The following is a 13,508-nucleotide window of genomic DNA, read 5'->3' as shown; positions in this document are numbered from 1 at the left end:
CAGCCTCATTCCGTCTGTGCAGGTTTCACACTCTCTAGTGCAAATTGCAGCCATCAATCTACCTCCATGTGGCTGTCCAACCTTGATGACTGCTGCCACCTCTCCCTCAAACTGCCCTGGCGCCTTCTTTCAGTTTTCACCCACTGTTTGGCGCCATCTCCCAAGCTGTGTTTGGCCTCCAGCTGCCATCGCCAGCATCTGCAACAGAGGCGACATCCTACAGTCTGCATTTACGTCCTTCTGGAGCCGTCTGGCATCATCTCTCCCCTTTGCAGCTGTTGCCTCCATCTCTGGCAGCCCCTTGTGTCAGCGTTTTGCAGTTTCCTCTCTCATCACACTCCGAATGGTGGTTACAGACTTGGGATCCGTCTTCAGTGGACGTCACACTCTGACATTGCTTTGCCCTTGAGCACACTGTACACTCTTACATTCATTTACAGCATTCATTCACTTCAGAGTTGTGTTTTCTCTCTCCCTTCTTCTGTTGGTGTTTGAGTTTTGAGTTTTGCATTCAAGGTTTGAGTTTTGCCCTCTGTGTCTGCGTTTGTCTCTTTGTGTTTCTGTCGTGGTCGTACACTCTGTGTGCCCTTAGTGCAAACCCTAGCAGTTTTCTTCACACACACTTCTCATGCATTTACTGTTAGAGGTAGAAATGATGGTAATAGCTGTAATAAGCGTAGTAGAGACTCTTAGCCAACACAGGTAAGTGTGAGTCTCGTGGGAAATCTTGTAGTAAGTCCCACGGACGTAAGTCCTCTTTGACAAGTCATTATTGTGGACAATAGGGTCATATTCTACCGCAATGCCATAAAATGCACAATGATAGACACAATGAGAAAGGCAAGGAAAAAACACAAGATAATGCCAAGTCTGATGAATGTGGCATTGTCCCTAGTAAGTCGAGCGTGAAGATCGAAGAGATAAATGTAGTGCAAACTAAGACTGATGATGACTATATATTAGTTGCTTCGTCTCTTGATGCTATTTAGTGGACCAATGCTTCATCTACTTACTCTAAGTATTGGCTACTTGATTTTAGGGGCTTCTTTCCATGTTACCCCTCATTGGGATTGCTTTCATACCTATCACATCATTACAGGTTCTATAAGAGTGGAAAATGATACTACATTGGATATCATTGGCATTGGAAATGTTGGATTGCAATTTGTTTCAGGCAGCTCTTTTGCTTTGCAAAATATACATAATGTATTGGCTTTGACCAAAAGTCTACTATCTGCCAGACAGTTGGATGATGCAAGTTATCATATCTCTTTTGGTGATTATGCATGGAAGGTTATATGTGGCCGTCTTGTTTTTGCTTGAGGTGCCAAGATTGATAGCCTCTATTCTTTGATTATATGTGAGTCTATTAACCATGTATGTCATTGTTGCCTTGGGCACATGGCGTTGAAAAAAATGAAAGTCTTGACTTGTTTGTAATATCTTCCGTCCTTTAATTACTTGTTTGATTCATGTGATCGTTGTCTTTATGACAGCCAACTCACATAAGAAGTCTGGTTCCACGCGGATGGGTGAGCCTTTGGCTCTTGTGCATTTTGATGTATGTGGTCCCATGCCTTATCTATCATTGGGTGACACGAAGTACTTTGTGACATTTATTGATGATTATTTGCATAAGGTTTGGGCTTAACCTATTAAGCAGAAATCGTATGTACTGGCTATCTTTCAACGCTTTGTTGCTCTTGTTGAGAACCACTCTGGGTATAGGCTGAAATGCCTAAGGTCCAATAATGGGGATGAATATGTCTCTAAGGCATTTGGGTAGTTTTGTGATGAATAGAGTACTAAGCATCACTTGACCGCCCTATACATAGCACTTCAAAATGGTATTGCAAAGCGCATCAACATGACTATACTTAAAAGATCCATAATATGCTTACTCAGATAGGCTTACCGCAAAACTTTTGGGCATAGGCAATTATTACTACCATGCATCTCATTAATAGATTCCCATGTACTACTCTTGGTTATCAGGTTACAAAGAAGATATGGTTTGAAAAACCTCCATCATATACTCATTTGACGATCTTTGGATGTGAGACTTTGTGCCATATTCCCAAAGACAAGCGTAATAAGTTGGATCCGAAGTCTGTCAAATGTATCTTTCTTTGATATGGAGATGCACATGAGATGGGCTATCACATTTGGGATCCACAGGCTCTAATAGTTATCCATAGCCACCATGATATGATTTTCCATGAGGAGAAGATGTATATAAGTAGCCTAAGTAGATAGTTGAGGTATGCAAGGTGGTCTTTCAAGAGGAGCCTCTTGCTACTGTACAGCTAGGTTCAGTGAGATAGCTTGCTATAGTTGATGATATACTGGCCTACGATCTGCCTGTTGTGCAAGATCATGCTATTAGACAGAGAGGATATGCCATACAAGTTTCCCCAACTAGCTTTGAGACACTCTCCTAGAGCCTCACATATTCTTCATTGCTATGAGCCCTCTATGGATTATATCATGCAATAGACTTTGCTAAGCCACTTACCAACAAGAAGGCTATGCGGAGAGGTAATTCTCATTCTTCGGAAAAAACTATGTAGTCTGAGTTTGATTCGTTGTAGAAGAATCATGCATGGGACTTATTTTCCTTGCTTGATAGGAAACTTTGCCATGCAAGTAGGTGTACAAATTGAAGAGTATCCTTGGTCACCCTAAGCTAGCAGATAAGGCTGGATTGGTTGCAAAGGGTTTTAAGTAAGAGCAGGGTGTTGACTTCAATGAAGTCTTTTCTCCTGTAGTCAAGATGACCATCCTATACTTGGTCTTGACCTTAGTTGCTCAATTGGATCTAGATCTTTATCAGATATGGGGACGTGCATGATGAGATTTTTATGCAACATCCTAAGGGCTTTGTGGAGAAAGGTAGAAAACACCTTGTGTGAAATTGAAGAAGAGTCTTCATGGACTTAAGGAGGCACCTAGGGAGTACTACCATAAGTTTAATGCTGTTTAATGCTTTTATGCATTCATAGGGGTATTCCTACGTTGATATGGACCCGTGTTTTATACACAAAGAAGGCAGCTACTAAGGCAAAGTATATTGCAGCCATTAAGGTTTGCAAGGAGGCCCTATGGTTAGGCTATCTGGTGGCAGACCTTTATTACTATTATTACTACATTGCATTAAGATTATATGAGTATCATTAAGTTGGCTTGTAATCTAGTCCTCCATGCGAAGACTAAGCACATTGAAATGTACTATCACTTCATCAGAGAGGTGGTAGAGGATAAGTCTATTGACCTTGTCAAGATCTTGACTGACAAGAATCTTGCAGATCTGCTTTTAAAAGACTCTGAGCAAAACGTTTTGCTTTTCTTAGGAGGTTTATGGGTGAGGGTGAGATGACGTCTTTCCTCATCCTATTGTACTCTATGTAGATATTCTCTTTCTCAATGAAATAGGCTTATGTAGGTCAGCCCAAGATAAAGGAGTAAGTACTTATGGGACTCATCTATTGGCTTTGGGAAGTGTACATAGACTAGCCATCTTTAATGATCCACCATAATGACCAGGATCTGATACTTTGATACATTGGAATCACAAAGGAGGGGCAAGTACTGTGGACTACTTTATAGGCTCACCAATGTTGATACTAGATATCCAAAATTTTAAGGTATCTAAGAGACTGGTTGGCAAAGCAGCACGCACAATCCTTGTGCAGGCAATAGTCTATCTGCCCTAGGTAGACCCTCTACATCGACTTCCTTGTGATCCTGTAGCTGTTTCCTCCTGTTTTGGGGCTATCTACTGTTGAGCTAAAATATACATTGCTTGCTGATTAGCCTCTTAAACAACCCTAAAACACACTAAAAATGTTCTGTTAGAGTAAAACCCTAAAACGGGGAGCGGTTCGAGAGAGTTCAGTGAAAACCCTAAAACGGGGAGCGGTTCGAGGGAGTTAAGTGGAAACCCTAATTTTTGGGACGCCCTTCCACATCTATAAATAGACAGGCTATCCCATTCAACCATCATCCTTGTTTGCAGGTTACACCAGCCCACACACCCTCTACCATTGTTGGCGCCCAGTTTTCAGCCTGCAGCCCGTCTCCATCTATTGTCCAGCCATCATCGATTGCTGCCACATTATCTTCAGCCTGTCCATCGCTGCAGGCGATAGCTCTCAGCTTCTGGCGACTGCTCCAGAGTGTCCTAGACTGTTGTTCAGCCTGCTGTCCATCATCTCCAAGGTCAACCAGCCTGCGTTTTCAGCATTGTAGGCCCTAACACTCTCAGACACTGTTTCAGTAGTCTGTTTACAACAGACTGTGCACAGTTTCCAACCTCCGATCGGTGGTACACTGTTGCATTTAACAATTTCCAGCCTCCAGACTCCTACATTTTGGTGACCAGCCTACTGCCATTCACTATTCAGCACTCCTACACTCCGACTGGTGATCACAGACTTGGAATCTATCTTCGGTGGACGTCACACTCCAACATTGCTCTACCCTTGAGCACACTGTACACTCTTACATTCATTTACAGCATTCATTCACTTCAGAGTTGTGTTCTCTCTCCCCCTTTTTCTGTTTGTATTTGAGTTTTGAGTTTTGCGTTTAGGGTTTGAGTTTTTGATTTTTGCGTTTAGGGTTTAATTTTTGCCCTCTGTGTCTATGTCTGTCTCTTTGTGTTTCTGTTGTGGTCGTACACTCTGTGTGTCCTCAGTGCAAACCCTAGCAGTTTCCTTCACATGGTATCAGAGCCTATGCTCTTGTAACGAGTATCCTGCGGATATTGTGGAGAGCTAGTCTTTGTGCAAGGCACACCATACGACTCGTAACTGAATCACAATGTCCCAGATACCTTCTTCAGTTGCTATGATGTCTTATCAGGCTTCTCCATTATTGGAGGCCCTGAGACGGCATTATGGACTCAATGAGGAGGACGACACTCCACCTTCACCAGATTTCACTAACATGACAGAGGAGTACTTTGAGGAGTACTATCGCAACAAGTATGGTGATGTTTACACCCCTCCCACCAGTTTTGCTACCATATCCGGACCGGTTGGTGAGGCTGGCCACCTCTCCCATCATGGAGGACATACGGCATTTGGAACCTTTGGCGATCCATCATCATCTCAGCCAGGTCCAATGTCAGGTTTGTACAATTCTTTTGTGTTGCATGAATCAAAACCCTCACCTGTTTCTTCTTGTGACGTACAGGATCCGGATGGCTTTGCGTATGTGAACTTTAATAGAGGGTGCTCATGAAGCAAACAAAATTCAGGTACATCTACAGCTTCTATTTCATTTGAGCATATCACACACACTTCTCACTTCCGTTCCATCCCACCCTCTTCTATATCACACCTCTCATCATCTTTGCAAAACCTTGGATTACACTCTGCATCACACACCCTAGGGGTTGGATCTTCCATCTCCGCTCCTAGCACCTTTTCCTTCTCCACCCCATTCTCTACCTCTTTGCACCATGGTACTTCGTTAGGGAGAATGCCACCCTTTAACACAGTGCCTCTCACCTTTCAGCACATGAGCACACCCATAACTCCTAGGACGACTGTGATGGGCATCCCCCTTACTATCCCCAGCTTCACATCTCCCATGACCACTCATACGCAAGGGTTTCCATCCTCAGCTTATGGTGCATCTTTACACTCTCCTTGGGTTACACCTACGCAGGGATTCCCATCTTCTACTCGCCGTGTTTCCGTCCCATCTCCTTGGGTTCCTCATGTGGCTACCATGCCCATGCCTAGTCAACCCATCCCTACTTATGGATCCACCTTGCACACTACACGCATGCCTGGTGGGTGCTCTGGGGCCCATTCCCAAGTGTACTCCACTCCCCCATCCTACCCACACTACACTTTTTCACACTATCCATCTCCGAGCACTACCACTCCTGTTGCAACGGCCAAGAATGCCTTCACGAATAAGACATGCTTTAATGGGTCAAATTTCACCACTTGGTCTAATTTCATGCAACAAGTGCTTGAGTCCCAGGGTCTTTGGGACCTCATCATTGGTCTAGAGCCTATGTCGGACCCTCGACTAGCTCATTCTAATTACATCTATCAATGGAGAGCCCGCAATGCCACAGCCAATGTTGAGTTGATACATGGATTGCTTCTTGAGTTTCACTCTCAATTGCAGCACTTCCCGCTCACGTCAGAGCGTTGGAGTCACCTTCTCGACAACTATGCGGCTCATGATCGTATTCGGCGCATTAATCTCAACTTTGAGCTTCAAGAGTTATCTATTAAGGAAGGGGATGATCTGAAAGTTAAGCTGGCTGAATATAGGCGGTTACTTGTTGAGTTCGCCACTACTGGCTCTCCAAAGTCAGATGACGATCAGGTCACATTCTTTGTGAATAAGTTGCCTGACAAGTACTTCAATTTCATTCAACACATCATCTCCCAACCTAGATTGCCAACCTTCTACGAGTTTGAGTGCGAGTTCTTGCGTTACGCGAGGTTGTATAATCAAGTTTATAAAAAATCCTCATTACAACCTTATTCAGAGCAGAAGCGGTTGGTTGCCTCTTCTTCGGGAGGGACAACCACTGGTGGCAAGAACTCGCTAGATGCGAAGGCAAGCCAATCAAAGGGTGACTCCTCTTTCTCAAATGGAACCAAAGAATCTAGACCTATCTGGCAACAACTCCCGTAGAAAAACCAGTTTTGCATACATTGCCAGAGAGCAAGCCATGTGGACGAGGAGTGTCGCTCCAAGGCCCAAGGTCTTCCACCTGAAAAGCCTCAGCAAACCATTGCAACTGCACAGTCCAGTGGGGCTACGCCCTCCGCTCCTGCTTCATCTGCTCTTTCAACACCTATTGTTGTTGCTGTTGGACATGTGGCTCGATTATAGCCTCGGCGGCCCATCTCTTTCACTACCCCTGAGGGATTGGCTGATTGGTCTGCAGGTTCCGATCCCATTGCACTTTATGCATCCATCTCACCTTCCTCTCCACCTCCTCAAGCGTTCCCTTGGCAGAGTCCTGCTACTGGACATACGTGATGGTAGTCATCTTCTTCGATTCGCATGTCTCTAGGTTGTTTCGGATACGTTAGGTCAGTCTAGCATTCATTTTTCACACTCTTAGAGTCGGGCCCATAGGATTCATTATCCTTAGTTTTTCCATTTTTTTGTCTTCCGCTGCATTTACTCACACACATACACATTCATTGCATTTAATTTGAGTTAGATTTTTTTTTCTTTTTTGTTTTGCTTTGGAGCATCTCACCACTGACCTCTGTGTTTGCAGATTCTCATCTTTTTTGCAAGGTTATGTCTTTCATTGTAGGGCTAACTTGCAGACTGCTTTGGTCCTCCCTAGAGACGTGGGGATGCGCACCGATCCTTTCATGGTTTCATCATCCTAGGAGTGCTTGCTTTTCTTCCAGCATGGTGGTTTCCCCTCCCAAGGCGGATTGTGCAGCATCTCTCTCGATGCTATCATGGCAATGACTTCTACCTTGCTCTTCTAGCGGGGTGCTTCATCCACTTCATCTTTTTTCATTCCTTATGGTTCTCAGCACCATATGAAGACTGACATCAGGCTCCTCTTTCTTCTTCGGCATCTACATCCCGGTTGAGAGGGGGTTCCTATCCTTCTTGGTATTCTACAAGCTTCAGCACTTTGTCTTTGACATCGGCTTCTTCCCCTTGTTCTTACCCTTTGCATTGCATAATTACATCATCCTTGTACTAGGGCGCTTGGGCAAGTGAACAATTTCCCCACGAGAGACACTGTCCAAGTGGCACCTGCTACATGAGCATTCTTTAGCATGCAGCATACTTTGCATCTCATTGTGCAGAGCACCACTTGCGCAAATCCTAAGATGTCTCCACCGGCAGCTGCTGTTACCACACCACCGTCCTTTCTCACATGGATACCTCATCACCTATTTTTGCTCGTCATCGACACCTTGAGTGGATAGGTTAGCTATACTGTTTGGTGATGTGTTGGGTGTACCCTCCCTACTCCCGTCTTTTGGGTCACTTTTACTCAATCGGCCGCATCCCATCAAATTTACTTCACTTATTCAAAAATAAAAATTAAAAAAAAATCCACGTAGTTCCATCCGCCTTTGTAGGGCTTGGTAAGCCACTGGGCAGTCGATGTGCACCCTTTGTCCGATGCCTTGTCCTCTCTGGGGTGCCTACTTGGATTCTCTTGGTAAGATAATCATCGCCTCTATAGTCTTGATAGGCCACTGGGCAGCCGACATGCACCCTTTGTCCGATGCCTTAGCTACTTTGGGGTGGGACGCCTTGGGATACATAACTATCACAATGATTGGCCTAACCTTTCCGCTTAGTTTTGGACCTGAGAGAGAGTGTTAAGCTAAAATATGCATTACTTGTTGATTAGCCTCTTAAACAGCCCCAAAACACACTAAAAAAGCTCTTTTAGAGTGAAACCCTAAAACAGGGAGTGGTGTGAGAGAGTTCAATGGAAACCCTAAAACGGGGAGCGGTTCGAGAGAGTTTAGTAGAAACCCTACTTTTTGGGGCGCCCTTCCACATCTATAAATAGACAAGCTGCCCCCATTCAGCCATCATCCTTGCAGGTTACACCAGCCCACATACCCTCTGCTGTTGGCGCCCAGTTTCCAGCCCGCACCCCCGCCTCCATCTGATGTCCAGCCATCATCGACTGCAACCACATTATCTTCAGCTTGGCCATTGCTGTAGGCGACAGCTCTCAACTGCTGGCGACTGCTCTAAACTGTCCCAAACTGCTGTTCAACCTGTTGTCCATCATCTCCAGGGTCAGCCAGTCTGCGTTTTCAGCATTGCAAGCCCTGGCACTATTTCAGCCTGTTGTTTACAACTGACTGTGCATAGTTTCCAGCCTTCGATCGGTGGTACACTGCTGCGTTTACCAATTTCGAGCCTCCAAACTACTGCGTTTTGGTGGCCAGCCTACTGCCATTCACTATTCAGCACTCCTATACTCTGACTAGTGGTCACAGACTTGGGATCCGTCTTTGGTGGATGTCACACTCCGACATTGCTCTGCCCTTGAGCACATTGTACACTCTTACATTCATTTACAGCATTCATTCACTTCAGAGTTGTGTTCTCTCTCTCCCTTTTGCTGTTTGTGTTTGAGTTTTGAGTTTTGCGTTTAGGGTTTGAGTTTTGCCCTTTGTGTCTGTGTCTGTGTCTGTGTCTGTCTCTTTGTGTTTCTGTCGTGGTCGTACACTCTGTGTGTCCTTAGTGCAAACCCTAGCAGTTTCCTTCACATCTACCACCAAAATGCAGATTTTTTGTGGGTGTTTTGCAAATACATATGAAGATGTCGTATCACCAGTTCTTTGCTGTTTCGGAGGATGAGGTCTCTGTTCGTTCCTTTATGAGACAGAGAGATTTTCGTGCTAGTTCACGCGACAACCGGAGATCACCTAGCCCGTTTGTACGAGATCCCTCTCCTCCCCATTCTCTCCATGTTTCACAGAAGGCTCGTTCTACTGGCCTTCATATGCCTTCCATGGCACCCTTTATACAAGTGTCCATACTCCCTTCGTTGCCCAAAGAAGATTGGCTTGATGGTTCCAACTACTCACTTTGGTCATGTAAGGTGGAGTGTATCCTTGATACCTTCAATCTTTGGGAGTTTGTTACCCATTCTATTCCCCATCCAGTGGAGGATCCCACCATTGGATCATCAATGGATCGTGCGGCCGTATGGGATCGGCTCAACTCACGAGCTCGATCTTTCCTCTTTATCAGCTTACAGGATTCTATCCTAGTGCATGTACACAGGTTGCGGAAAGCAGCAGGAGTGTGGACAAAGCTTACTTCTTTGTACCATTAGAAGACATTTGCCCATTGGATTACTCTTGAGAAGAATTTACGGATGCTTGTTATTGATGATTCTTCTTCCATGAAGGATCATATCAGCAGGTTGGAGGACATGAGGGACGAGCTTGCGTGCCTTGGCAGGCTGATCTCTTCAGAGGATATGGCCATGATTCTTTTTGACTTAGCTGCCATCTCCTTGGTTTGATGTCTTCTACACCAGCCTTCTTACATTAAGGACCCGTGAGAAGCTTCTATGGGAGGAGCTTGCCTCGCTTATTTTGGAGCATGACGAGTGTGCCAAAGAGGTAGACAGTGGATCCACCACTACCAAAGCTTTCGTTGTAGGTTCGGGAGGGGGGACGCAGAAGAAAGGGAAGTCACAGGCTAAAAGACATGAGAGTTCTTCAGGTTCTAACTTGGATCCAGAGAAGCCTAAATGCCCATATTATGGGAAGGGGACACATCTAGAGGAAAAATGTTGGAAGAAGTACCCTCACCTTCGTCGAGGAGTGAAGGATGGCGCTAAAATATCTGAGTGTTGTACATCTACTCCAGCAGTTACCCATGATTCAGTTTTCCTTCATATTGTTGACTTGGAGGAGCCTTCTTTATTGGTTGCCTCATCTTCTGAGAGACCTTGGTTGGTTGATAGTAGAGCTTCTAGTCATATGACTCCACGAGATGATTTGTTGCAGGATCTATCCCTTTCTGTTTGCGGGTTGTCATTGTTGGTGACATTGTTTCAATGCCTATTTGTGGTGTTGAGACTTTGCCTTTATTTCATGACCACGCGTCGAACTCCCTTTTATAGGCTCTTTATGATCCGGACTTGGGCTGTTCACTTCTCTCAGTTTATGGCCTTACAAGGCTCGGTACCTAGATTGTCTTCACCGAGCAGACTGTTTGTATTGAGGATTCTTCTACAAGGGGTTGTTATTGCAACAGGTTGGCAGGAGAGCGGGCTTTCTAGGCTCCATTCCCCTTCTCTTGTGTAGGGTCCTCCGTGGAGGCAGTTGTCTATTGCTACACCCATCTCCGCTTGTGCACCCTTTTCCACAGGTTCCTTCCCATCCCCCACCCTCTCCTCCGGTGGTTTCCTTGTAACCCCCAATCCCTTTCAGAGGGGAACGATCTCGGTGATGCAACTATGGATTTTTTGGCCCCTATTGTTTTAGAGGGGGTTTTCCAGGATCGTGAGGAGCTTCTTCATCGGTAGTCTTCATCGATGGACTTCATTGACATTAGCATTCCTCTTGCCACCCCAAGATTCATATCTCCCTTGGCCTTCTGCCATATCCAGGATCTAAGAGGGGGTGTTAGCAGTCATGTTTGTCATGCTTTGTCATCTCTTGGCTATGAGCCTAGACAAGGACTTTAGGAGCTCTGACATGTCTATCACTTGTTTTGATGGAGGAGGTAGCTCATTCTAGATCACTCAGTTTATTGCATTTCAATGCATTTTCTCCTCCAGTCAGGATTTTTTGTGTATTTCCCGGGGCAAATTCTGCATTCTTCAACCTGTCAAACATTGTGCACCCTTTTTAGGATTTTTTTCAGCATTTCTGGCATTTTTTGGTCGGACATATTTTTGGCCCCAAATTTTAGGTTGGCCAGTTTTTGGGATTTTTGGCTATTTACAGCCATTTCCCACTTGGCAATCGATTAGATTATCATCTTCCCTCCTTCCTTGGCAGGTGCACACTTTGACTCCGTCATCTTCCTCCGTCTTCGGTGCTGCCATCATCATCAGCCTGATCTGGGTCCTTCACTGACGTTGTGGGCTGCGTGCAGGGACTGATCAGTCCTGTATTCAGCATTTGTTCCTTGTTCAGTGCAGGTTTCGTTTCTTCTTCTCTTGCAGATTGTCTCTCTCATCCTCTATGTTCAAGTTCCTTCTTCCATTGCACACTCTCACAAGCGGCAAAACATTTCTCACATGCTTGCGGCATACTAGCACCCATAGTGACATATGTTTTAATAGAGCAACATGTGAGGGCTTCCCTATGAGCTTGTCAGTCAACATTGTGTCACCTTACCACATGTGTACAAAGACGAAAAGCAATTGTACACTTCATGAACATCCTAAGTAACTGTACACTTGTTTGGGAGTTGAGCTTGATGTGGTCCAATGACTCATAACCTCGTCTTAGATGTATTTTCTGCTGTTCCATCAGCTCCTTTTGACTAGTGTTTTACCTTGGAAGGTTTGATACTTGGAATGTGGACTGTGAATTATATCATTATTCAAGAACTTGCATTTGCAAGGTGTTGAATTTCCTGTTGACACTGAGATATAGACAGTGACAACATACGAGCAAATGGCCGGTTCAACCACGTAACCTATTTACCTTCACATCTGTAGCACAAAGATGATAGATGTAATAACAAATTATTCTTGGTGAAACCCCACATGTTCTGCTTTCTGTCTGACCTGTCTAATTAGTGTAGACACCCTTGGCATCTTTCAAGGCAGCACTTCAAGTCTTCTTGCTGTGTCAGTTGTTTGTATGTGACTTGTCTACCCTCACCATGTTTGAGATTAATGCTTTGATGATGCTTTGGTTCAAAGATGATAGGTCATACTTTATGAAGCATGTAATAACCAATTATTCTTGGTGAAACCCCACGTGTTCTGCTTTCTGTCTGACCTGTCTAATTAGTGTAGACACCCTTGGCATCTTTCAAGGCAGCACTTCAAGTCTTCTTGCTGTGTCAGTTGTTTGTATGTGACTTGTCTACCCTCACCATGTTTGAGATTAGTGCTTTGATGATGCTTTGGTTTCTGCAGGGTACACCATTTGCACAGATTTGTGAGCTCACTGATGTTCCAGAAGGATCTATAGTGAGAACGATAGTAAGGCTTGATGAGACCTGTCGAGAGTTCCGCAATGCTGCACGAATCATTGGAAACTCCAACTTACATAAAAAAATGCTTGAAGCATCAGAGGCCATAAAGAGAGACATTGTATTTGCAGCTAGTTTATATGTAACTGGTGTTTCAAATTGAAACCTTCTGAATTCAGAAAAATGTAGGTAGTGCTTTTATAAGCTGACAAGTTTCTCCTTGTGTTCATGTGTTCTTGATTGAGCAATGTAGGTTTAGGAAATAGGGAGGCAAACCAATCAAGCTTAATATAGGTCAATGCGAAAATTTGTTAAGTGCTCATCCAGAACTCCCTAGTGTGTACAGTTACACAAGGAAGCAGTCTTCTACCTTCTATCTTCTTTATTATCCCCTCTTCCAGCTTCAGAAGCTCCATCACAGGTTCCATACGAGTCATTTTTGCAATGGGTAGGTTTAATGGAATGAGCTCTGTTTTCATACTTCATTTTATCGACACTAATATCAAACGTCTCAATACTTCATTTTATTGACACTAATATCAAAAGTTTTGATACTTTATTTCATGGAGAAGTCCATTTGGAGGCATTTTCTTTTAAAACATGCACTGCCTTGCCAAATGAATTCCAACTACTTAACTTGGTCTGCTTTGCAAGTCCCTTTGTGGGATTGGTAACTGGGTTCTTAAGTCCTCTTAGGTAAAAGGGAAACTGGAATGGAGGGAATTGAACCTCCTCCTAATGTACCATTTAAGGGTTTCAGACAAAAAAAATCTACTAACAAATATCATTGTAGAAATATTTGCTTTTGGATATGAAAAGGTATGCTGATTTAATAGTAATGAATATTTCTCAAT

General features: G+C 44.2%; 1 protein-coding gene across 4 annotated transcripts in view; it reads left to right on the top strand.

The window, feature by feature from the left end:
* LOC148031405 (RNA helicase, ATP-dependent, SK12/DOB1 protein) overlaps positions 1-13,216 on the top strand; it is a 228,864-nt gene extending 215,648 nt beyond the window's left edge. For all 4 annotated transcript variants that reach the window (XM_087684930.1, XM_087684931.1, XM_087684929.1 and 1 more), the window contains one exon: positions 12,599-13,216. In XM_087684930.1, coding sequence (XP_087541056.1) covers positions 12,599-12,817 — 219 coding nt within the window. In that variant the 3' untranslated portion in view covers positions 12,818-13,216. The remainder of the gene's footprint in view (positions 1-12,598) is intronic.
* The last annotated feature ends 292 nt before the right edge of the window (positions 13,217-13,508 follow it).

The sequence above is a fragment of the Lygodium microphyllum genome, chromosome 9 (assembly GCF_053477565.2).
Source record: "Lygodium microphyllum isolate KBCC chromosome 9, Lygodium_microphyllum_v1.1.10, whole genome shotgun sequence".
In the NCBI taxonomy this organism is placed as follows: domain Eukaryota; kingdom Viridiplantae; phylum Streptophyta; class Polypodiopsida; order Schizaeales; family Lygodiaceae; genus Lygodium; species Lygodium microphyllum.
This window is presented reverse-complemented; position numbering and strand designations above follow the sequence as displayed.